Below are 25,756 nucleotides of genomic sequence, written 5' to 3'. Positions count from 1 at the left end.
GGGAGGCGGAGCTTGCAGTGAGCCGAGACCGCGCCACTGCACTCCCGCCTGGGCGAGAGAGGAGACTCCATTTCAAAAAAAAAACCAATAAAATAAAATAAAACAAAAAAAGAACAATTGTTTTTAAAACTATATATAGGGCATAATGAGCCAATGGACGTCTGTATATAGCATTGTGATACTACATATTCAAATTTTCTCTTCATTTATTGGGCAAAAAAAAATTACAAAATTTCTTGTGAGATGCTTAAACCACAAATAGACTACTCATTTTTCAATAGTCAAAGAACAGAAACTTTATATAGGGTCTGTTTTCTTCATCCATTGGTTTTCAAATTAAAGACAAATTATGTTATTTTTAAAAACCCAGAGGCTTATTCTGTATGTAGCAATCACTGAAAAAAGGCTAATTTATCTTTTAGAATGCATCCTAACTAAAGCTTTGGATCAGTTTTGGCAATTAAGTCAAGGAAAAATCCAAGGCCAGTCTTTTTTTCATTATCATCTCACTTCTCTACTTGGGGTAAATGTCTATGGCCCTTCTCTCCACTTCTATTGTTAGTTTTATTACCCACATAGTTACAAAGGTTTAGGTAGTCATAGAATTTGCTATATACAGACTTGTTTCCCCCTACTCAAATTCATATGTTGAAGCCGTAGTGCTCAGTGTAACTGTGTTTGAAGATAGGGCCTTGGGGAGGTAATTAAGATTAAATGAGGTCATAGGGTAGGCCGTAATCCAATAGCACTGATAGCCTTATAAGAAGAGAGGGGTCCGGGGGTGCCGGGGAGACAAAGATTTTTCCACCATGCAAAGACACAGCCAGAAGACAGCCATCTGCTAGCCAGGGAGAGTGCCCTCACCAGGAACCAAATCCACCAGCACTTTGATCTTGGATTTCTCAACCTTCACAATGTAAGAAAATAAATTTCTGTGGTTTAAAGCAGGGGTCCCCAACCCCAGGGTCACAGACCAGTACCCATCCATGGCCTGTCAGGAATGGGGCCACACAGCAGGCGAAGAAGCATTACAGCCTGAGCTCAGCTTCCTGCCACGTCGGCAGCAGCATTAGATTCTCACAGGAGTGGGAACCCCATTGTGAACTGTGCGTGTGAGGGATCTAGGTTGCACGTTCCTTAGGAGAATCTAATGCCTGATGATCTGAGGTAGAAAAGTTTCATCCCGAAACCATTCCCCACCTCAGTCTGTGGAAAAACTGTCTTTTACAAAACCGGTCCCTGGTGCCAAAAACGTCGGGCACTGCTGGCTTAAAGCCACCAAGCCTGTGGTATTTTGTATGGCAGCCCCAGAAGATTAATAGAGAATTCAACACCCAATGTTTTAAAACACACGTATACACACAGAAACCTTTGTACTTTTAAGGTTTGAAGGCATTACTAATTAACTGTTTCTCAAAAGCTATGTGTGCAGGTATGTTACAAATGAAGAATTTCCTGATGGGCACAAAGTCACTCCTTTGAATGTGTCTTTTCTTTTAGAATTGTCTTCTACCCCAAGCTTTATTTTTTTCCACTGTGACAAATCATATTCTAATTTACAATTTTTGCTCTTCCTTAATGAACACCAGCATGGGGACTCTTATTTTCTTTCTTTTATTCAACTACCTTAAGGCTCTAGAAGCCAAAGAAAACTCAATTTAGACACCATCTTGGGAATGCATTGTACTCTTTTGTATATAATGTCATTTTAGAAAATACATATACTCCAAAGTATACAAATGATCAAATGTTGAATTAAAAAATTATGCTTCCATCTGAGAAAATGAGGAAATATACCCTCTGAAATAGTTATTTTTCTAGATATTCTAACTTGTGAACTGTTCAGACACATTATTACATTACTTACTGTTTCTCTGGCTGAACCACTGCAATTTTCCTCTGTTTATGTACTGTAGGAAGAAAAAAATATATAAATGCCAAGAAAAATAAAAAGACAAAGGAAAATTTATACGTGTATTAAGGTTACATTAGCATATTTAAAACTTGGTTCTGTGTGAGTGTGTGTGTGTATATATATATATATACACACACACAGTACTATAAATTAATGCTTATGTCTGAATATCTAGACTGAAGCACATTTGCTTGGTAGGGGTCTTTACACAAACAGCAAAAATAGTATTTTCAAGGCTCCCTGGGTCAGTAAGTGTTGGGAAAGCTGAATATCCACATGAATGAAGTTGGACCCTTACCTTAGATCAGTGGTCCCCAACCTTTTTGGCACCAGGGACTGGCTTCACGGAAGACAATTTTTCCATGGAACAGGGGATGGGGGGTCATTTCAGGATGAAACTGTTCTACCTCAGATTATCAGGCATTAGATTCTCACAAGGAGCATGCAACCTAGATCCCTCATGAGACAGTTCACAATAAGATTCGCGCTCCTATGAGAATCTAATGCCGCCCCGATCTGACAGGAGGTGGAGCTCAGGCACTAATGCTCACTCGCCCGCCACTCACCTCCTGCTGTGTGGTCCGGTTCCTAACAGGCCATGGACCACTACTGGTCCACGGTCCAGGGGTTGGGGACCCCTGCCTCATATCATATATAAAACTTAACCCAAAGGGGATCAAAGATCTAAACATAAATATAAGGGTTAAAACTATAAAACTCTTAGAGAAGAGCACAGAAGAAAACTATAAAACTTATTCTTAATAGTCAAAAAATGGAAACAATTCAAATGTCCATCAACTGTTAAATAAACAAAATGTGTTATATTTATAGCATGGAATATTATTCAGCTATATAAAGGAATAAAGAACAGATACACACTACAACATGAATGAACTCTGAGAGCAGTACGCTAAGTGAAAGAAGCCAGTCACACAAGACCATGATCCCATTTATGTGAAATGTCTAGAATAGGCAAACCTATGGAGACAGAAAGTAGATTCGTGGATGCTGGAGGTGGGGATTGATTGCTAATGAGTACAGGGCTTCTTTCTGAAATGATGAAAATGTTCTCAATCTGACTATGGTGATAGTTGGTATGTCAATTATAACACTATAAAGCTGTTTAAAAAGGGGGAAAGTGGGTTGCCACTTTTGAGGTTAGGTTGCAGAAAGACTCTGGCTTCCATCTTCTTCAACCTCTGTTGCTCTCTCGCTTCCTCACTCTGATAGAAACCAGTAGTCATGCTGTGAGCTGCCTTACGGAGAGGCCCACGTGGCAACGAACTAAAGGAAGGCTCCAGCCAACACCCAGCAAGGAGCTCAGGCCCTCAGTCCAATAGCCCAAAAGAAGACGCATTCTTGCTGCTATGGTCTGAATGTTTGTACTCTCCAAAATTCACACTGAAACTTATCCACCAATGTCCTGGTATGAGAAGATGGGGCCTTTGGAAGGTGATTAGGTCACAAGGGCAGAGCCCTCATGACGCAGAATAGTGCTCTTACAAAAGAGACCCACAGAGCTAGTAGTCCCTTCCACCATGTGAGGACACGAGAAGGTGCCAACTATCTACCAGCAAATGCGCCTTCACCAGACACTGAATCTGCCAATGCCTGGATCTTGGGCTTCCCAGTCTCCAGAACTGTGAGAAATAGATTACTGTCATTTATAAACTTCCCAGTGTGTGGTATTTTGTTACAGCAGCTAGAATGCACTAAGACACTTGCCAATAATCATCTGCATAAAGCTGGGAGCAGATCCTCCCCACGGTGAGCCTTGAGATGACTGGAGCCCTGGCTGATAATTGAGCACAGCCTGTGAGAGACTCAGATCCAGAGGACCCACCTAAGTTGCACCCAAATTCCTGACCCACAGAAACTGTAAGGTATTAAATATTTGTTACAATAAATAATTTCCTATGCAGGAACAGATAACCAGAATGTCATTTTTTTTTCTCTGAAATGTCCAGATTAGTTTTAACTGGCAGCAACCACACAGAAGATTATTTAACAATCAATCCTCTAACCCAGAAATAGACAGATACCTCGTGCTCGGCGAGGAGTGCTGAGGGGGTGGCCATTGGTTTCACACCAGCCCAAAGGAAATATATCCATGGATTCCACACTCACAATATATTCAGGTATAGGCTTCTTAGAACCTGTTTAGATTTAAAAAAAAACAAAAAACGTTTTTTAGACCATTAAATAACCTTCCTCATAAACTATTTTCTAGATAATGTTCTACTCTTGTAATAATGCAGACACAAGTCTCTTGACACAGAAATCATACATTTTCATGTATGATAAACATTATGAAAAAAAGTAAACTGTCCCCCATGTAAAACTGTATCAGGACAAAATGGGTAGAGAATATACAAGGTGACCCTTAAGCTAGGGAATAGCAAATAAGAAACTGGAACTACCACTGGTATCATTCAGACGGTTAGTATCACAGTCATTTCAGACAAATAGAAACCAAATGGCAAAGGTGACAATTCTACTCAATGAGAACATCAGTTCTGGTACCTCGGGAGTAAGCCAGAAAAGAACAGTGAATTCAAATCAGGAAGTGATTTGGCAAGTTGCTGAACAAGGATTGCATAAAAGTCTACATTCAATATTACCCTTGATATCCGCATTAAATGCGAATTCTACAAATCAGAAATAGTAGGTACCGTCTCAAAGTCTGACTATTTGGTAGCAGGCTAAAAAAGCAGCTCAGGACATATACAGTAACCATAGCACTGAGTACTCATGCAGTGCCTTGCATTCATAAACCTGTCCAATTATTGAATATTACTTTTAGTACAGTTTATCATTTGTACTCTATATACTTTTTGGTTCCACTGGGCTGCAGCAACCAAAATATGATCTCTTCAATCAGCTAGGTGTTAATGTTCATGCTCATATAACTTGGTCACATCAAAATACATGCTATTTGACTTATGTTTTCTCCTTCCAGAAAATAGGGGACTCTATAGTAAAGAATTTTTATTTGTATTCATTTCCTAAAATTTGAAATTTGAAAGCCAAGGACAGAAAAATAAATGTTTCGCTTAGAGTCTTGCATTACAAAAGTCTCTGAACAAGATCCCCATTTAACTAATCCATTAAGTTTAACAGACCACATTACAGGATTAAACAGGAAGCTCAAAGGAGAGTGGTCACAGGAAGGCTTCTGGAGTGCTGGCACTCACCCTCCAGCTGGAGCCACAGGTAGGAGCCTCTCACTGCAGTGATGGTAGCAACACACACTTCCTCAGGGAGAAGGGGGTTCGCCGCCTCAAGCTTCATGTTCTCTTTAAATTCATGTTCAGAAATTAACTAGAAAATGAATGAATCCAATCCATTTACTGGAGTAACACAGTATCAACTCATGTGCTCAGCCAGAAAACCTTTTTCAAGTAGTATTTAATCCCTAGGTTTAAAGATAACATTTATTTTGCATTGTTTTGCTTTTTAATGAAGCAAAAGGAAAATGTCTGCCTTTCTTGGTGTTATAGGAAGTATTCAGGAAGTACACTCTTTGATGTCAGATATTCCTGCATTATTGACCTTGCTCAAGCTGTATAGCCGCTTTTTGCCTCAGTTTCTTCACCTGTCAGATGAGGTTGAGAACTCCTATCTGGCTGTGCTATTACAAGGTATCAATGAAATAAAGTCTCTAAGGTTCTGTATCCTGAATCAAGTGGCTATCAACACTGTTGACTCACTTCCCCTCACATAAAGCACCCTATCATACCACAAACTGCCTGGTTCATACTTGTATGTGTATCATAAAAGGCAATCAGGATAAAGAATGTTTATCAACAGTGGGAAAGGGTCATTTAAAACAGAAAAACATCCAGCATCCGAGTCAAAATGGACAATTGAACATCTGCATTTGAGTGTTCTCTCTTCTGACACCTAACTTAAAAATTAAAATTGTTTTTGGTTTGCTTCTGTTTTGAAGACAAAAACTTAATATCTATATTAAGATGGATGTAACAGGAGAGGAAACAACATTTTATAAGCTAAAATTTAGAACAGGATCTAGAAACTAAGTTAAAGAAAGGCGAATCTACGCTGGCAGTAAAGAAAGTGAAGAACCAGGTACTAGGCAACTGGAGGTAGAGGAGACGTAGTCAAAACAAGGAGGATTTGTTGAAAACATTTAAGAAACATTTAGGTTATGACATTGGCTCCTCGACTCCATGCATTAGGGAAACCATTCCTTCCTCTCCTCTACAGAAGGTGAGACTTATCCTCTGGATAGGGTAAAAGAGAAGATGCCTAGGTAAGAGGACACAAGGAACTGCTGAGGGCATGCATGCCATGACAAAAACAGTGGTTAGCCTATGGACTGCTGAGAGGCCCAGCCCTCCGCCTCTACCCACCAGGCAGAGGACTAGAAGACACTTCTTATGGTGATATGATAAGCCCAAGAAGAAACACATAATGATATGGATTCGGGTTTCCCCAACAAATGGCCAATCAGATAGGAAAGTTCAAGGTTGACAAGCTCCATCTACCTGCTCAGAGCTTCCAATCAGCTCTTCTTTTTAGTCACCCATTCTTAAATATAGCAACAACCAAGAATTACTAGACACCTAAGAAGATGAAAGTTGAGAGTAAGAGAGACCAAAACAGACAAGCAACTTGGAAAAAGCAGTGATTATGCAAGAAGAAAACTTCCCAAAAGGTGTGTGTGTGGGGGGTGGATTAGGGGTGTTAATTAACATCCTCTGAGAGATAAGAAAAACTATTGCATCCTTAGAGCAAGAATAGTATGACATTAAAAATAAAGAAGTGCTGAGCACGGTGGCTCACGCCTGTAATCCCAGCACTTTGGGAGGCTAAGGCGAGTGGATCACCTGAGGTTGGGAGTTCGAGACCAGGCTGACCAACATGGAGAAACCCCGTCTCTACTAAAAATACAAACAAATTAGCTAGGCATGGTGGCACATGCCTGTAATCTCAGCTGCTTGGGAGGCTGAGGCAGGAGAATCGCTTGAAACCAGGAGGCGGAGGTTGTGGTGAGCCAAGATCGCGCCACTGCACTCCAGCCTGGGCAACAAGAACAAAACTCGATCTCAAAAAAATAAAAATAAAAATAAAATAAAATAAAGAAGTATGTGTCATCCCAGCACTTTGGGAGGCAGAGGTGGGTGGATCGCCTGAGGTCAGGAATTCGACACAAGCCTGGCCAACATAGTGAAACCCCATCCTTACTAAAAATACAAAAACTAGCTGGGTGTGGTGGCGGGCACCTATAATCCCAGCTACTAGGGAGGCCGAGGCAGGAGAATCTCTTGAACCTGAGAGGCAGAGGTTGCAGTGAGCCAGGATCATGCCATTGCACTCTAGCCTGGGCAACAAGAGCAAAGCTCCATCTCAAGAAAGACGGGGTGGGGGAGAGAGAGAGAGAGAGAGAACTATTCAGAGTTCCAGAAAATAAGAAACATGATGCCAAAAATTAAAAACTCAAAAGGAAGGTCAAAAGACAAAGTTTAGGAAATCTTCCAGAAAACAAAGCAAAAAGACTAAGAAACATAAAACAAAGGATAAAAAGATTAAAAAAGCAGAGGTTTGATCCAGAGGGCCATAACCAAATAAAAGAACTTCCAGAAAGAGAAAAGAGACAAAGAGGAAGGAAGGAAATCAAAGAAGTGATTCAAAAAAATTTCCCAACACAGAAAGGCATGAAGATCCAGAGAGAAAGTGCCCACTGAGAACCCAGCACAGTGGATGAAAACAGGCTCGCATCAAGATTCATCACTGTGAAAAGTGTTTCTATAATCTTCCAGAGAGGCGGCAAAAAAGCCTGTCATCTACAAAAGAACAAAAATAAGAATAGCTTTATAACTTTTAACTTCTTGACAGTAACACTAGAAGTTAGAAAACAAGTGAGCAATGTTTTCAGAATTCTCAAGTAAAATAACTTCCACATTGAGCCAAATCATGAATCAAGTTAGGAGAGTGAAGACATTTTCAAATATACAGTGTCGACAAAACTTTACTTCCCTTGTACCCTGTTACAGGAAGCTACTGAGAGATGGGAATCCATCAAAACAAGGAAGCAAACCAAGGAAGAGGAGGCCATGAGATCTCTACAAAACAAGGGACCCCAAATCATACAAAAAGGGAGTGGGCAATTCCCTGGGTGACAAGGGCATTTCCATGATTAAAACTACACAGCAAAGCCGGCACGGGGGCTCACACTTGTAATCCCAGCACTATGGGAGGCCGAGGTGGGTGGATCACCTGAGGCCAGGAGTTCGAGACCAGTCTGGCCAACATGGTGAAACCCAGTCTTTACTAAAAATACAAAAATTAGCCAGGCATGGTGGTGGGCACCTATACTCCCAGCTACTCAGGAGGGTGAGGCAGGAGAATCGATTGAACCTGGCAGGCGGAGGTTGCAGTGAGCTGAGATTGTACCACTACACTCCAGCCTGGGCGATAAGAACAAGATTCTATCTAAGAACAAAAACAAAAACAAACAAAAAAAACAAACAACAACAATAAAACCCACAAAAACTACACGGCAAGTCTAAAGAGCAACCCATCCAGAGAGACAGAGAGTGGAGGTTGCTAAGAGGGATGTCTCTTTAACAAAAGTGTTAGGAATCACAAATTTCCTGATGTGACTGCTTTTGCTAATGAGAGACTACTGGGAGGTGTGGAAAGCAGCAGCAATAGATAAAAGAAAATTAAGTAAATTAAAAACAAGGAAATTATTATTGAGGATAAAAATTTTTTAAAAGAAACAATCATAAAATACTGCAGTGCCAGGTGCAGTGGCTCATACCTGTAATCCCAACACTTTGGGGGGCTGAGGTGGGCAAATCACTTGAGGTCAGGAGTTCGAGACCAGCCTGGCCAACATGGTGAAACCTCGTCTGTACTATAAAAATGAAAATTAGGTGGGTGTGCTGGTGGGTGCCTGTAATCCCAGCTACTTGGGAGGCTGAGGCAGGAGCATCTCTTGAACCCGGGAAGCAGAGGCTGCAGTGAGCCGAGATCATGCCACTGCACTCCAGCCTGGGTGACAGAGCAAGACTCTGTCTCAAAACAAAACAAAACAAAACAAAACTGTAGTGCTCAGCTGTAATATTTGAATGCATATCATAATGTAAAAAATTCATTTTGTATTTAACCAAAAATTGTAATATAACTCTAAAGGAAGAAGAACAGGGTAAGACAGAGAAGAAAGGAAACAAAAAATAACTAAATGCTAATTTATCATAATATAGAACCAACAGACTCAGTACCATAAGACAGGGTGAAGTTAATTTGTTTTAATAAAGTCAAAGTTTTAAAATTAGAACCAAGTGACATGTCTAAAATAAATGACTCAAAAGATAGAAGCTTTTCATTTTGAAAATGAAGAAATACAACTACTAGAATTACAGTGAGAAGAACAGGAAGTAGTAACTTCTGGGAAGGGAGACTGTGAAAAGGGGTAGGGCGGGGACTGCTATTTTACCTTCTAAGCCTTTTACTGCTACATGGCTTTTTAAACCACATGCATGTATTATTTGGATAGAAGAATTTAAATAAGCTTAACAATTTTTCTCCACTTAATATTTCAACAGTTTTTCCTATTATTGAATCATGAAAACTAATCATAAAATTTCAAATTCACATGATTTCAGCTAAGAAAAAATAAAATCAATAAACTTATAAAACTAACTTAATTAGCAAACTAACTGATTCACTTCTGCAGTAAATGTATTTTCCTTTAGACCATGTGATTATAATCACCACTGTGCTCATCTGGATTAAGTGAGATGATTATCCTCAGAGTAATAACCACGGAAAACAAGGGAAGCACAGCAGTCCCTGCAGCCCTGCATAGTAGCCATGAGGTCGTGGGGGTCCTCACCGGAGGGAAGCACCTCTGGGGAGCAGCTTCAGCACCACACTGTTTGAGGTAGTCAGCCCAGTCAAAGTCCTGGCTTGGGTAGCCTAGGTGGGGACAAATGAACAATGATTCACACTGCCACACTGCACATGCTTGCCCGGCTTCACCACTCACCAAGGGTCCACTCACAACTTCCAGTGCTGCTAGTCTGACAACTTTGATCATTTTAGAGGGGCAAAAAGCATTCTATAAATCTAGAGCACTGTTAATTTTATAAAATAGAGCAACTCTGGTCAAACTGTAATAAAACAATGAGACTCTTTGGATAAATTTTTAAACTTTCAAATTTCAAACTAGGCATTTATTTTGAGCACTATTTTATATGATTAGTTGCTGGCAATTTGCCAAAAGAATTTAAGACAGTTATGAATGGATTTGATTTGTATATATAAATCCACTCTTATTGTCAATTCTAAAGGGCTCAGGCTCTTAAGGAAAAGAGACAGCAAATAGTACTAGTTAATCTGCAAAGACGAAGACTTTTTTTCTTCGTTAAAGCTATTTCCTGAAATGTGTCTCAGATATCACTGATACAAATGCTCTTGTCATTTTCAGATTCATATATTACAAAATATCAATGCTTTTATAATCTAAGTCATGTGTTTATTTTAGAAAAAACAAGCTTAGCACCCCACTTAAGTCTACTAAGGTTCTTGACAGAAGCATCTCCAAGCTGCTGCTGACTCAGAACCATCTGCATGCAAAGAGCTGAGCAAGGCCCAACTGCCTACTGTGTCTGAGCTGCTCTCAGCCTCCCGAGAGCTTAATGTCTCATAGGCAAAAAACAGGCTACTCAAGTCTATGCCCTCTGACAGCCCAACAGTCCCTGCCTACCTGAGACTGGCACCATGTTCTCCCTTTGCCCCCACCTCAATTCCTGACAGTACATTTTCTGCCATTTTCAGTTATCTACTACCTTCCCTCTATTTACAAAGACACAGTTGATTTGTCTATAACAACACTGAAAGCTTCAGTGTTTTTAACAATTGTTTCTTCCTTTTCATACAGAGGTGGCAAGAAGAGTAAAGAACTTGGGATATCCAGAGCGTACCTGCAAAGCAAGAACTTCCTTCTGTGGCTATTCCACACCATAGCCTCCAACCAGGCATTCTTCTGCTGTGTTCACTAATGGAGGAGAATCTAGGAAGTTCTGTTAATATTTCCCCCTATTTGCCTCTTGAAGGGGCTGGGTTGTACTCACTGAGCTTGTCACTCTTCCTAGGAATAAGCTCAATGCCTGGCTTACAGCAAACATTACGTAAATGTTTGTTGGATGAATAAAAGCTAATGAAAGACAAAAGGTTCTGAGTGTATGACCCTTGTTAACATGAAAGAGTACTTCCAGCCCAGTGTTCCAGCAGTCACCATTTAGAAAGTGATGCTATGCTTTACTGAAAACCTACTAATAACATATACATAGACTGCCAATCAAATAATCTGATTTGCTAATATTAAAAAATCAGATAAACATCTGAAATGTTCTAGATTCTCTAAGTTTAAAAATATTAAAAATTTCAGTCAAGCTCAACTAAACCCATTAATTAGGAGCCTTGATTAAAGGATCAAAGACTATATTTTGCAAAGTTGCAAATATCAGGAAAATGAGCTTTTATTTTCCTACCTACTGCCTGAGTCCTACTCTTCACCATAAACTTCTCTCTAGAAAGTTCCCTCCATGATAAGACTCAGACACCTAAAGATAATCACTAATCTACCTTCTAACTCTGGCTCTATGGCCTCTTCTTCAAGCCAGCCCCAAATGCTCACTGTGCATCCAAGCCCACCCCTCTGCCACCCCTAACAGACATAAATGGAACTAAGGAGCCAGCATAGAACCCAGGCTCGAACCTGGCTTTCTAGGCGGTTATGAGGGCACAGATAACAAAGTCAGAGGATAGAACACACTCTCTTTTTTTTTTGAGATGGAGTCTTGCTGTTGCCCAGGCTGGAGTGCAGTGGCGCGATCTCGGCTCACTGCAAGCTCCGCCTCCAGGTTCACGCCATTCTCCTGCCTCAGCCTCCCGAGTAGCTGGGACTACAGGCACCCGCCACCACGCCCGGCTAATTTTTTGTATTTTTTAGTAGAAACGGGGTTTCGCCTTGTTAGCTAGGATGGTCTTGATCTGCTGACCTCGTGATCCACCTGCCTCGGCCTCCCAAAGTGCTGGGATTACAGGCGTGAGCCACTGTGCCCGGCCCACACACTCTCTTTAATAGTTTTTTAGCTCAATTTAAGACTTTGAAACATGTAAATATATGGAATCTAGACCTTTCCTTACACTTTTCTCAGACCCCAAAAACCTTAGGAACAGGCTAGGGCATGAGGAGAGGGACAAAAGATTTAAGCAATGCCATCTGACATGTCTTATCTCAAGGAGAAGCTCTCAAGTAACAACTCAGAAGAGAGCAAATGTGTACCTGGAGGGGGGCTGATGTGTAGGCCATTCTTCAGACTCCATTGCACAGGGAAGATGCCAGGACTGTCGGCGTGGCACACAAAGGATCGCCGCACGTGGTTTTCAGGTCGCAAGTCATCCATTTCCACCAGAAAGTACTTCTCATCAAAAACCTATACATGCAATTAATAGGTGAAATAGACAAATGCATGTGCTTTTTCCTTGGCACAGCCAAACATACTACAAAAGTTCATAGTCATGTGGGTATTAATAATACTAAACACTAAATGTTAGCTCTGTGTTACATAATGCATATAATTACTGTTTTAATTAAATGCTTTTCATGTATCAATTTAGTTTCAATCTTCTTAATCGAATGAGGTAAGTACCATTATATATATATGTATATATATATATAAAATACATATATACTTTTTGGAGACAGGGTTTTGCTCTGTTACCCAGGCTGGAGTGCAGTGGCATGAACGTGGCTCACTGAAGCACTGCAGTCTTGACTTCCTGGGCTCAGTTGATCCTCCCACTTCAGTCCCTTGAGTAACTGGGACAATAGGCATGCACCATCATGCCCAGCTAATTTTTTAATTTTTGTAGAGACGTGGTCTTGCTACATTGCCCAGGCTTGTCTCAAACTCCTGGGCTCAAGTGATCCTCCTGTCTCAGCCTCGCAAAGTGCTGTGATTACAGGCATGAGCACCACACCTGGCCCAAGTACCACTATCAACTCCATTTTGCAGATAAGGAGAATGAGTTCAAATACAGGTTAAATAACTTGCCCTAGATTACAAAATGAGGAAGAAGCAAAACCTGGATCCAAACCCATGTAGTTGGGCTCTGAATAAAATTTAGTCTAAACTTAGTGAGAAGCTTAGTTTAAGCTCATGCTACTGTGTATTAGTTTTTCAAATCCTAGCCCAGTTTCAAATGCCAACGAACAAACTTTATTTATTTATTTATTTAGAGACGGAGTTTTGCTCTTGTTGCCCAGGCTGGAGTGCAATGGCACAACCTTGGCTCACCACAACCTCCACCTCCCGGGTTCAAGCGATTCTCCCACCTCAGCCTCCTGAGTAGCTGGGATTACAGGCATGCGCCACCACATCCAGCTAATTTTGTATTTTTAGTAGAGACGGGGTTTCCCCATGTTGGTCAGGCTAGTCTCCAACTCCCGACCTCAGGTGATCTACCTGCCCCGGTGTCCCAAAGTGCTGGGATGACAGGCGTGAGCCACTGAGCCCAGCCAAAGAGACAACTTTATGAACCTCCTCTGGCTTCCCACTAGCCCTCCCTTCAGACTCTAGATAGGGCCTTCTGGCCCTACTTTCAGGCTCAGAATCCCTCCTTGCTTTGAGAATAATCTTCCAAGACAGGGAAAACTTAAATCTCAATAGATCAGACAATTTAGCACCCAAGCAACTATTCCTCTAGTCACATTCAACTTTGGCTTCTATTTTCAGTAAATGTGCTTCTGCTCTAGTTGGAAACTGAAATTCTCTGGCCAATGCCTCAGTTGTAGTGACTGAGCAGGGCCTTGATAACCTTATTTCTTACTTTTGTCAGTATTCCAAAAGATTAAATCTGAATCTGGAATACATAGCTGGAACCAGGCCACTGCTAGAACTTTTAACACTAATTGCCTAATCCCCACTCATCTCCTCATTCCAAAGAGCTCTGCATCTAGTTAGATGTTGATGAGACTGCCTGCCTCCGACTTTACAGATACTCTGCCTCCTAAAGGAGTTAAATCTCCTTTACTTATATACAGCTAGGCCTGCCCCAAAGAATGCGTCCCCTACTAGTCTAGTGCCCAGGCCCAAGATTGCTTTGGCTAGGGTTACCAAGCTCTGAAGAAGGAACGGGCCACAGCAAACTGGACAAATACAAAACGTGCACAGAAGTAATTCTAACTGCATGGCTTAGAAGGAAAAATGGGTTGGATCAATAGAGCTTAAAGATCAAAACACTACCAATTTCCTAAACCAGTCACCTTGACAGGGATTCTTACCGAGAGAGTTATCCCCATTTTACCTTAACAACTGTAGCCGGAGAGATCCCAAAAGGAGACCAGGGGTCTACAGCTTCCAATTTCATGTTTACAGAGAATGTATGAATGCCAATAACTTGTTTGTCCTGAAATGCAGACACCAAAAGGGCATGAAAACATAGTATCTGAATCAATTTTACACTTACATGTAGCTGAATCCTACTGTGATTAATAGAAATATCCAGCTCTGGTAAATCCTATAGTTTTCTTCTTTTTTTTAAATGTGCAAAACTAGCCAATATAATTTTCTTCTCTGGAAAAAACTATCCAGGAAAAAACAAAAACACAGAAAGTGCTTCTACTCTCTACATTCAAAGACAAGGAATATCTGGAGGAAAAAACAAATTTATTTTATAAGTTAGGGGTATGTAGTTAAGGGTAGAAAAGAAAAGATTCAAACTACTTCAGGAGAACTTGGGGAGAAAATCTAGACAACTGTTAGAAGAAAACAAGGATGATCATCAGTCCAGTGTTAACACACCCTCCATTCTTACCGACTGCAGAGGCTACTTTACACTTTCACCCTTGGCGTTGCTTTACTCTACTGTAAGAGGAGCAATACCGATCTATCACATGTTTTGTTTTTACCTTAAATAAGTAAGATGGTAATGGCTCTTCCTCTTCCTCTTTCACTTTGGCCAAAATCTCTTGCCACTCAGCTTCATTTTTTAGATGTCTGATGGCTTTAATAAAACATGACAACATGCTTTAGATGATGAGAAACTTATACTTTTTACCTGTCCTGAAAGCATTCACATAAACAAAAAAAAGTCACTTTCCACTAGAACTAGAAAAGGGTTCAAAGCCCACTTATATCCCTCTACACTTAAAGAACTTGCACCTTAACTTCAGCACTTTGCTCTATGCAGAGCCTGGTGGACAGCTTGGCTTTATGAAAATACCTACAGTAAGATCATAAGGATTGCTGTAATCCATAAAATTATAATACAACATCCAAATTGGGGCACATAATAATAAATGCAAATTGATTTAAACAGTAACTCCAGAAATACCAATATTATTGGTATTTCTTTTAATCAACAATTTGCTATGACTCAATTTTCTATATACCTAGCTAAATGCTCCCTAGATAATTTTTTCTTTATTTTATCTAGGTCAAGGGTCAGTATGGGTTGGCACAGAAGTCTATGAGGTGTATCAATAAGTGTGGTAAATTATAAAAGCAATAAAAAGAAAAGAAAAATAGGCACTTGGCCAGGTACGGTGTCTCACGCCTGTAATCCCAGCACTATGGGAGGCTAAGGTGGGCGGATCACTTGAGGTCAAGAATTCGAAACCAGACTGGCCAACATGGTGAAACCCCGTCTCTACTAAAAATACAAAAATCGGCCAGGTATGGTGGTATGTGTCTGTAATCCTAGCTACTGGGGAGGCTGAGGCACAAGAATTGCTTGAACCCAGGAGGTGGAGGTTGCATGACACTGCACTCCAGGCTGGGTAACAGAGCAAGACTCTGTCTCAAAACAAAAAACAAACAAACAAACAAACAAACAAACAAAAACAAAAGCAGAACAACAAGAACAAAAAAGAAAAATAGGCACTTAGTTTAACAACTCCATATAAACTGTTTTGTTACAGCTCTACTATGATAATTAACAAAGGTTTTCATAATATGTAGAATATATTTTTTTAGCCTCATAGATATTAATGCCACAGAAGAAAAATGCTCGATTACTCTTCACCTGAAGGAGGCTGAAGCTCGTATCCCTGTTGAGCAGCCCAACCAACGTGATGAAGAAATGGATCCAAGTAATACAACCAATGTTCATAATTGTCAGAACTTTCAAGTCCTTCATAACGTAGCTTCAGCCTTCCTCCAATGTTTTCTACTACAGTAACAATCCAAGTGCTTAAAGAGTCCTGGAAAGCTTGACATTCTAGTCTGGATCCTGGAGCAATGAGATCTAAAGGATTCCTCCCATTACGGAGCTGTAGGATTAAAAAGTGAAACAATCCAGTAAGAGAAATTAATATAATATTTTTGAAAAACCACCTTCTAAATGATCTCAAACCAGCCTTCATATTTTTTACCCATTCAAAAGCCACTGACACTAAATTGTCTATCATCATACAAACCTCTTATAGTATTATTTATAGGTGATATGAAAATGTTTATCTTAAAGAATATCTATAATGCAGTAAAATTGCTCTAACATATCTCTAGCTCTAGGATTATGTTATATAGTTTTATTTAGTAAGAATTTTTAAAATATAATAATTCCTCATCTATTATAAAACAAATATGGGCCAGGCATGGTGGCTCACACCTGTAATCCCAGCACTTTGGGAGGCTGAGGTGGGCAGAACACTTGAGGTCAGGAGTTCAAGACCAGCCTGGTCAACATGGTGAAACCCTGTCTCTACTAAAAATACAAAAATTAGCCAGGCGTGGTGGTGGGCACCTGCAGTCCCAGCTACTTGGGAGGCTGAAGCAGGAGAATCACTTGAACCCAGGAGGCGAAAGTTATGGTGAGCCAAGATCATGCCACTGCACTCTAGCCTATGCAACAGAGCAAGACTCTGTCTTTAAAAAAAAAAAAAAAAAGCAAATATCAAAATACCATCATCATCATTGAAGAAAAAAATCAAACATGACAAAAGTCAAAGTCACCTATAATCCCACCTCAAAGAAAGAACCACAAGAAACACTTTGGCATACACTGTTTTTCTCCATACAAGTCAATATCCACCTCTGCCAGTCTGTCTGTTTCTATGTTTTGAAAAATAGAAGCACTGAATACTGTTTCTTAATTGTTCTTCACTTAGTACATCATAGGTATCTTTCTACAATAGCATATATAACTCTTCCTCATGTTTTATAGTATTTTATGATATTTTACATTGTAAGTGGGCAATAATTTATCCAGTTACCTACAGATAATATTTCAGTTGTTTCTGATTTTTTATTGATGTCATAACAATGTTCAAATCAACAGAGTAAAAGCTTTTGATTACAGCGATGGAAAGGAAAAGTTTAACTCTCACTATCTAGAAGTATATTAAAAACTACAATAAAGAAAAGAAATTCATTATCAAGTTATCATTTAACCATTTCTAATACACAACCTTACATTTTTTCCCCAGTAAAAACTGCTCTGTGACACTTACATATCCAGATATGCAAAGGGACATATGAACAAATGAAGAAAAAGATTCAGAGCTAAAAGTCAGCATGGCAGACTCATGGTCAATGAAGAGTAGAATAGTTTATCAATTCATCCATTCATTAAAATGTTACTGTTTAGTACGTGTCAGGCCCTGGCTAAGCATATATAAACGAGTCAGAGTACAAAAAATAAAAACCAGTTTGAAAGAGAGTATTCATCAATCAAAATTTAAAAGGGAATGTGAATGGATCATAGAAGTAAATGTAAGGCCTAAAACCATAAAACTCTTAGAAAATACAGGAGTAAATCTTCTGGACCTTGGGTTAAGCAAAGCCTTCTTAGATATGATAACAAAAGCACAAGCAACAAAAGAAAAAAAGATAATCTGGATTACATCAAAATAAAAAATGTTTATGCTGTAAACAATAAAAAGCCACAGAATGGAAAAAATATTTTCAATATTTTGAAATGCATGTATATTTTCAATGCATAATAATACATCCAACTCAATAATAAAAAGACAACCCACTTTAAAAATGGGCAAAGAAATGTCTCCAAAAAGGATACAGAAATGGCCCATAAGCACAAAAAAATACTCAACATCAACAGCCCTTAGAGAAATGTAAATCAAAATGAGATGCCACTTCATACCCACTAAGTCAGCTATAATAAAAAAGACAACAAGTGTTGGCAATGATGTAGAGGGATGGGAACCTTTATACACTGCATTTCACATATGCCACAAAGAATTTTGCCAGTATGACAGAAAGTGACAAGATATAACTTAGAAATGTCATAACCAATAAATCCATTTCACAAAATCAAGAGATCTATATCCATTAACAAGCTCAAAAGCTACATTAACTTAAAAGGACTGCTGAAAAGCAGGTGGAAGGCAGGAGTACAACAGGTCCAATGTCTTCTGAGCAAAAAAAAAAAAAAAGGGTGCATTGGGGTCTCCAAGTCACCTGGGGTGGGAGTTACAAATGTCCACCTTGAAGCAGAATCAACCCCTGCTTAGTTTCAGAGTGAAAGCCCTCAGAAGGTCCTATTTTCCAACTGTATAAAAGAATCTGGGAAATTAGATTTTTTATGTGTTAGCAACTAATTCAGAAAATATTTAGGCACTAAGCAAGTCACCAGTTTGCAACCTCTAAGGGTAAGTTTAAAATTCCCAATACCTGTGCCTATGTCTCGAATAATAATGTTTATTTGCTTCAGAGTGATAAATAAGCAACCGATTTTAAGATTCTTTGAAAGATCAGATGGGTTTTCCACGCCGATGTGGCATATGGTAATACTCACGCCCTCTAGCAGTGGAATAGGAGGACTACATGCTCCTATCAGGGTCTGCCGCAGAAACTCATCCCAGTCAGACACTTTATCTCTGATGCCTAGATGAGGGAATAAATGACTGATTACTCAAAATGCCAGCCAACAGAATGCAGAGAAATCGAACCAGTGGAGATGGTTTAGAGGTATTTCTCATTTTAAGATCTAAGAGTCAAACATACTGCTTCTTTGAGAGCTTGAAAAGATAAAACAAAATAAAACCAAAAATACTTCTCTAGATGGAGCTACTTTCTGGTTAGTTTATTAAGAGTTGTATATAAAACAAGGAGAATAGGCCCAACTACCTGTTCCTAAAATTTTATCCAGAAGGTACCTTACTTTATTTTTTATGATGGAAATTTTCCAACATACAAAAAGAAAAATGATCTAATGAATCCTAAGTGCCCTGGCGTCAACAACTGTCACCTCATGGCCAATCTGTTTCATCTAAACCAGGATTTACAAGCTACAACCCATGGGCTTAATTCAGCCTACTGTCTATTTTTGTTAATAAAGCTTTACTAGAACATGGCTATACCCATTTGTTTACATATTGTCTGTGGCTGCTTTCACACTACAAAGGTAGCGTTTTAGCAGCTTTGACAGAGATTGTATGATTAGTAAAGCCTAAAATATTTACTATCTTGCCCTTTACAGATAATTTGCCAATGCCTGGCTTATACCTCATACTCCGCCCATGCCCAACCAAGGATCAGTTAGAAGACAATTCCAGATAGCATACAATTTCATCCATATATATATTTCAGTACATATTTCTAAAAGAAAATATTTTCTTACAACGTGTTATATAAAGGTAATCAGTAGAACAAAAATAAGAACCTTTCTATAAGCCGAAAGAGAAACTATATGTGTAAACAGGATAGATCACATAGTTAAAAAGAAACTACATACACACAATGTAACATTTAACAATATAAAACTGAGGCCATGTATATTAATAATATCAATAAGTGTTAATGTTAATGGACTTACTCTTCCATTAGAAGTAAACAAATAAATTTAGATTTCCTCATTAAGCAAAATCAAGGAAACCTAACTGTATACGGAGCTTGTGAGATAATCACACAAAGAGGAACTATTTCAGTGACTTTAAAATATAGTAAAACGTGAAAGTACGTCCCCAGTTAGGGATATATACTCTAAGGACAATAGCAACAACAACAAAAAAAATGCAAAGAAAAAAATCTTAAGCTATTTTTAGTAATCCTATTGTTAGTGGTAGACTTGATGTTATTACTTTGAAATAGTTGTTTGTATGTGGCAGGCAAAAGCAAATAAAGAATGAAATGTGGTCAGGTGCGGTGACTCACACCTATAATCCCAGCACTTTCGGAGGTCGAGGCAGGCAGATCATGAGGTCAGGAGATCCAGACCATCCTGGCTAACAAAGAATGAAATGTGTAACTGAGAACTAGGATTTTCAGCATGATAGAAAGGAAATAAAGCTTAGATGGATGAGTTAAAGGAAAGCACTATCTTTCTGAATTTGTATTGGAAGCATCATGATGTAATTTATCCTGAGAAGAAGAAGAAATGCATTAACTCTAGACACTGAAAAGGCCAAGAAACACTAACCCAGTGACAATGAGCACACCCAGGTCTCTATTTATCTTGTCTCCACTGCTTTACCTATGTTCTTTTTTTTTTTTTTTTTTGAGACGGAGTCTCACTCTGTCGCCCAGGCTGGAGTGCAGTGGCGTGATCTAGGCTCACTGCAAGCTCCGCCTCCTGGGCTCACGCCATTCTCCTGCCTCAGCCTCCAGAGTAGCTGGGATTACAGGCGCCCGCCACCATGCCCGGAGAATTTTTTGTATTTTTAGTGGAGACGAGGTTTCACTGTGTTAGCCAGGATGGTCTCTGCCTCCCAGCTTCAAGCAGTTCTCCTGCCTCAGCCTCCCGAGTATCTGGGACTACAGGTACATGCCGCCATGCCCAGCTAATTTTTATATTTTTAATGGAGAGGGAGTTTCACCCTGTTGGCCAGGCTGGTCTCAAACTCCTGACCTCAAGTGATCTGCCAGCCTGAGCCTCCCAAAGTGCTGGGATTACAGGTGTAATCCGGCTACCATGCTGGACCATAATTCAGGTAAACCTTACAGAAATGAAAGAGGCCTTGTAATACATACTGAAAGGGATTACTATGTATATAGTAAAATCAAATGAGGGCAGCTACATCAAAATTGTTCTAATGAAAGTACTGAACTTTAAAGCAAAAATAACACCATGGCTATTTAGGAAAAAGACCAAGTTTCTTACAAAGGAAAGAAAACAAGATTTTCATTAGAGTTATTAACAATGGTTTATGCCAAAAGACAACGGAATGTAACATGTTTAAGACATTTAATGAAAGAGAAAATATGAGAGAAGGATTTTATATCTAGCCAAACTGAACTTCAGATCTAAAGGCTATATACAAACAGTTATGAACAGGTAAGAACTAAGTAATATTGTTCCCATGAGCCCTTTCTAAGGAGTTCACTAGGGAATGAGCTTCAGATGAGCAAATTGATGAGGTAACATTAGCATGCAAAATGGTAGTGAATTAAATATATATATAACTATAGAACTTAAACTAAATGATGGTTGTAAGGGAGATACTATGGTATATATAATAGCTGCATGCTCTGAAAATGTAGTTACAGTATTACTACAAAAACTACGGGACAAGAATGTGGAAAACGTGAATAGTTGTATAAGCCTACTGATTGTCTTAAAAAAAAAAAAAAACAGCTTTCTTGCCATGTAATTTAACTATTTAACTTTTAAGTGTTAACTGGGAGTAAAAGGATATTACCTGAAATGAGATACTGAAGGAGAGGAAACAGAGCTTACAGCTAATTTCAGTATTGTTTATAGAAACAACAACAAAATAGAAAGTAGTCCAAAAATAGAGCGGACTTAAGGCCAGAAGTTCGAGACTGGCCTGGGCAACACAGCAAAACTCTGTATCTACAAAAAAAAAGTTTAAAAATTAGTTGGGTGTGGTGACACACACCTGCAGACCCAGCTACCTGGCAGGGGTGAGGTGGGAGAATCACTTGAGCCCGGGAGTTCAAGGACACAGCGAGCTAGGATCACGCCACTGCACTCCAGCCTGGGTGACAGAGTGAGACTCTGTCTCAAAAAATAAAATAGAATGAAATTATTGTAAATGTTATTGGAATAGCTGGTAAAACTGAATAAGGGCCAAAAACTGAGTAAGGGCCAGGCATGATGGCTTATGACTGTGGTGCTAGCTATTAGGAAGGCTGAGGCAGGATAATCACTTGAGCCCAGGAATTGGAGACCTGCCTGGGTGACATACCAAGACCCTGCCTCAAGAAAATGGAAATGAAAATAAAAATAAAAATACTAGAAAGTGATATAAATATAAAAATAAGACCATGTTTATTAAATAATGTTCCTTTTAAAAAACTGAGTACTACCTGTAGATTAAACAGCAGTATCGTATCAAAGTTAATTTCCTCATTTTCATATTTTACTGTGACATGAATACTTTGTTTTTAGAAATATATACGGCATTTTTGAATAAAAGGGCATCATGTCTAAAACTGACTCTCACATGGTTCATTAAAAGAACATACGTAAAGCAGTGGAGACAAGATAAAGTAAACATAATATATGTCAACATTAACAACATTTGGAGAAACTTGGCAAAAAGTCTCCAATAATTTTTCATATGATTCTCATAACTTTTGGTAAATCTGAAATTATATCAAAGTAAGAAGTTAAAAGAAAAATACCAAAAGTCAGGTGTTTTCATTTTTTTGAGACAGTCTTACTCTGTCATCCAGGCTGGAGTACAGTGGCACGATCTCGGCTCACTGCAACCTCCACCTCCCAGGTTCAAGTAATTCTCCTGCCTCAGCCTCCTGAGTAGCTGGAATTACAGTCGTGCGCCACCACACCCGGCTAATTGTTTTGTATTTTTAGTAGAGACGGGGTTTTGCGGTTTTGCCATGTTGGCCAGGCTGGTCTCAAACTCCTGACCTCAGGTGATCCACCCGCCTCAGCCTCCCAAAGTGCTGCCATTACAGGCATGAGCCATCCCACCCAACCAACTCAGGGATTTTCTTAAATCCGGAGTCCTCTTATCTTTCCCCACCTTTATCTCACCCTTCTCTTTCTTTTGCCTTTATTGTCTCTCTTCTGCTTAATTTGGTTTCTACTCCTTCTGGAATGGTGCTTGATTTGGTTCATTTAAGAGTTCCTAATTACCAGATTGCTTGAGGGTATGAGGAGAGAGGACAATAAAAACAAAAGAAAATCAACAGCACATCAGTCTGGCCCAAAGGGCTTAAAAACAACCAGATCTACAAATCTCCAACTCAGAGAACCTCACAGTCTGAAAGGATGATAAGCAGCTAGTGTTCCCTATGAGCATCATAAAAACCTGAGGCTTTATGGAGCAAAGAAAATAATTTTAAAAGACAGGGAAATGTGTATTATTCCTTATAAATATTTTCACTCAAAATGCTAACCTAGAAAAGCTGGGTAAACCTATAGGCTTGAGAGATGGAAAACCTCAAGATTGTGGACAATCCAAATTTTCTTATAGCAAAATCATGTCACGTCTTGATAAGAAGTATTTCATTACCTTCTGGGGCTTCAAGGGTCTTCTTATTCTGCTCACACCACCCAATGGGGTAGAGATCAGCCTTCCTGATGTCACACCAGAAATCTGCTCTCCGATCCTCCCCATAGCCATCATAGCGGAGAAGGAGCAACTGTTCACACGTGGTGATGATGGTGGCAACCCAGTAGGTTTCAGGATCTGTTCTCACAGCCACCTCCAGCTTCATCCCAGGAGCAAATCCATTTTGCAAACGTGTGTCCACCTTAACAGGGAAATGTTATTAAGCATCAGACAAGTATCTTAAATGAGTATTTCTTTGACCAATGTTCTTTTTTAAGACTTAGAATTCTGAAGCACTAAATGCAAGAACATCTCAAGGAAAACCTGAGAAATTCCAATTCTAACTTACAGAAGTAATCCAGACAAAACAAACGAATAGCAATATTGCTCTGCTCCATCTGACAATGAAGGAACTCAATATTTTCACCAAAGCAGTCTATAATGATTACAGAAAATGCTTCCTATTAAGTATACACATTACTAGTCACTATTTTAATAGCTTTCAACCCATTGTTTTCAAGAATGATTTTTGCATCCATCAACAGGAAATTTATGAAGCTAGAAAAGTGAAAAGACAAAAATAAACCATAATGATAATAAATTAGTACAATATGTACCATATACAGGGAGCCATATTTCCCAGTTTCCCTACAAGTCTATGTTTCCACCAATTACTCTTAAATAATATTTAATAACATCCCCCCTTTCCCTCTCAAAACTGTTCTAATTTAGATGAAACGTTATATGGTCACAAAGGTCTGGGTTAGCAAATCTGGAACTATTAATACTTTACGTGTATACCAACATTAAATAAATATACTATGAATAATAAAAGCCAGGTTTCTCACCATGGGAGAAAAAAGTGACACATAAGCAAAGGGAACTCTGTGGTATTGGACTGAAATCAGACATATCTGAACAGGGGGGACATGATGATTGACTGGTAGGCAGATAGAGACAGTCAGATAGATAGACAGATGAATGGATAAAGAAATGAACAAGTAATAGAGATAGAGACAACCATACACATGTATTTCCCAACTCTGTCAATTAAGAGGGACTACAAAAATGACAGCTAGTCACAATAAGCAAATATAGTGTACAAATTTTGATTTCTTTTCTATTTTTGAGACAAAGTTTTGCTCTGGTCGCCCAGGCTGGAGTGCAGTGGCGTGATCTTGGCTCACTGCAAGCTCTGCCTCCTGGGTACAAGTGATTTTCCTGCCTCAGACTCCCAAGCAGCTAGGATTACAGGCACCCGCCACCAGGCCCAGCTAATTTTTTGTATTTTTAGTAGAGACGGGGTTTCACCATGTTGGCCAGGCTGGTCTTGAACTACTGACTTCAGGTGATCTACCCACCTCAGCCTCCCAAAGTGCTGGGATTACAGGCATGAGCCACCACGCCCGGCCTCTTTTTTATTTTTTTAGACAGGGACTGGCTCTGTCACCCACGCTAAAGTGTAGTGGTGCAATGTCGGCTCACTGCAACCTCAAGTCATCCTCCCACCTCAGCCTCTTGAGTAGCTGAGACCACAGATGTGTGCCACCATGCCTGGCTACTTTTTGTATTTTCTGTAGAGACAGGGTATTGTCATGTTGCCCAGGCTGGTCTCAAACTCCCGACCTCAAGCAATCTGCCCATCTTGGCCTCCCAAAGTGCTGAAATTAGTCATGAACCACTGTGCCTGGCCCAAATTTTGATTTCTAAATACCATCTTCCAATAAAAAAAAAAAAAAGCACTTCAGGGGAAAAAAAACGTATTCTGATTCTGAGATAGGAAAAATACAATTAGAGCCTGGAATATCTTGTGATGCCAGAAAGTAAGGAAATGATCAAAAAATGGGAGTATGTTGAAGGAACATACAAGACAACTAGAAGGATCTCACTGGCTACATGTGGGACAATTTGAGCAATAAAATAAATAGTGAGAGTAATGCATGATAATTAATAGATTTAAATAAGTATCCATGAGTCCACACTGATATAAATAAACAGAGGAGAGGGAATAGATCTTCCTTAGAGTAGAAAACCAGTTAATAAATATTGGGGAAAAAAAGATGGAAATAGAAAATCACTAGTAGACAAACACCACAGAGATAAACATTGCAGGAGCCGGGCGCAGTGGCTCATGCCTGTAATCCCAGCACTTTGGGAGGCCGAGGCAGGTGGATCACAAGGTCAGGAGATCGAGACCATCCTGGCTAACACAGTGAAACCCTGTCTCTACTAAAAATACAAAAAAAATTAGCCGGGCATGGTGGCAGAACAGAACGGAAAGGAATGTAAAGGAAAAAGTAAAGGAAAAAAGAAAAGAAAAAGGAAAGGAAAGGAGAGGAGAGGAGAGGGGAGGGGAGGGGAGG

At 39.5% G+C, this 25,756-nt stretch overlaps 1 protein-coding gene across 3 annotated transcripts in view; it reads right to left on the bottom strand.

The window, feature by feature from the left end:
- SFMBT1 (Scm like with four mbt domains 1) overlaps positions 1 to 25,756 on the bottom strand; it is a 133,042-nt gene that overhangs the window by 17,290 nt on the left and 89,996 nt on the right. For all 3 annotated transcript variants that reach the window (XM_023195554.2, XM_023195555.2, XM_023195556.2), the window contains 10 exons: positions 23,355 to 23,595; positions 18,710 to 18,798; positions 15,980 to 16,226; positions 14,865 to 14,959; positions 14,261 to 14,362; positions 12,237 to 12,387; positions 9,780 to 9,862; positions 5,110 to 5,236; positions 3,958 to 4,071; positions 1,868 to 1,910 (listed from right to left, as the gene is read on the bottom strand). In XM_023195554.2, coding sequence (XP_023051322.1) covers positions 1,868 to 1,910; positions 3,958 to 4,071; positions 5,110 to 5,236; positions 9,780 to 9,862; positions 12,237 to 12,387; positions 14,261 to 14,362; positions 14,865 to 14,959; positions 15,980 to 16,226; positions 18,710 to 18,798; positions 23,355 to 23,595 — 1,292 coding nt within the window. The remainder of the gene's footprint in view (positions 1 to 1,867; positions 1,911 to 3,957; positions 4,072 to 5,109; positions 5,237 to 9,779; positions 9,863 to 12,236; positions 12,388 to 14,260; positions 14,363 to 14,864; positions 14,960 to 15,979; positions 16,227 to 18,709; positions 18,799 to 23,354; positions 23,596 to 25,756) is intronic.

Source organism: Piliocolobus tephrosceles, chromosome 2 (assembly GCF_002776525.5).
Source record: "Piliocolobus tephrosceles isolate RC106 chromosome 2, ASM277652v3, whole genome shotgun sequence".
Classification (NCBI taxonomy): Eukaryota; Metazoa; Chordata; class Mammalia; order Primates; family Cercopithecidae; genus Piliocolobus; species Piliocolobus tephrosceles.
This window is presented reverse-complemented; position numbering and strand designations above follow the sequence as displayed.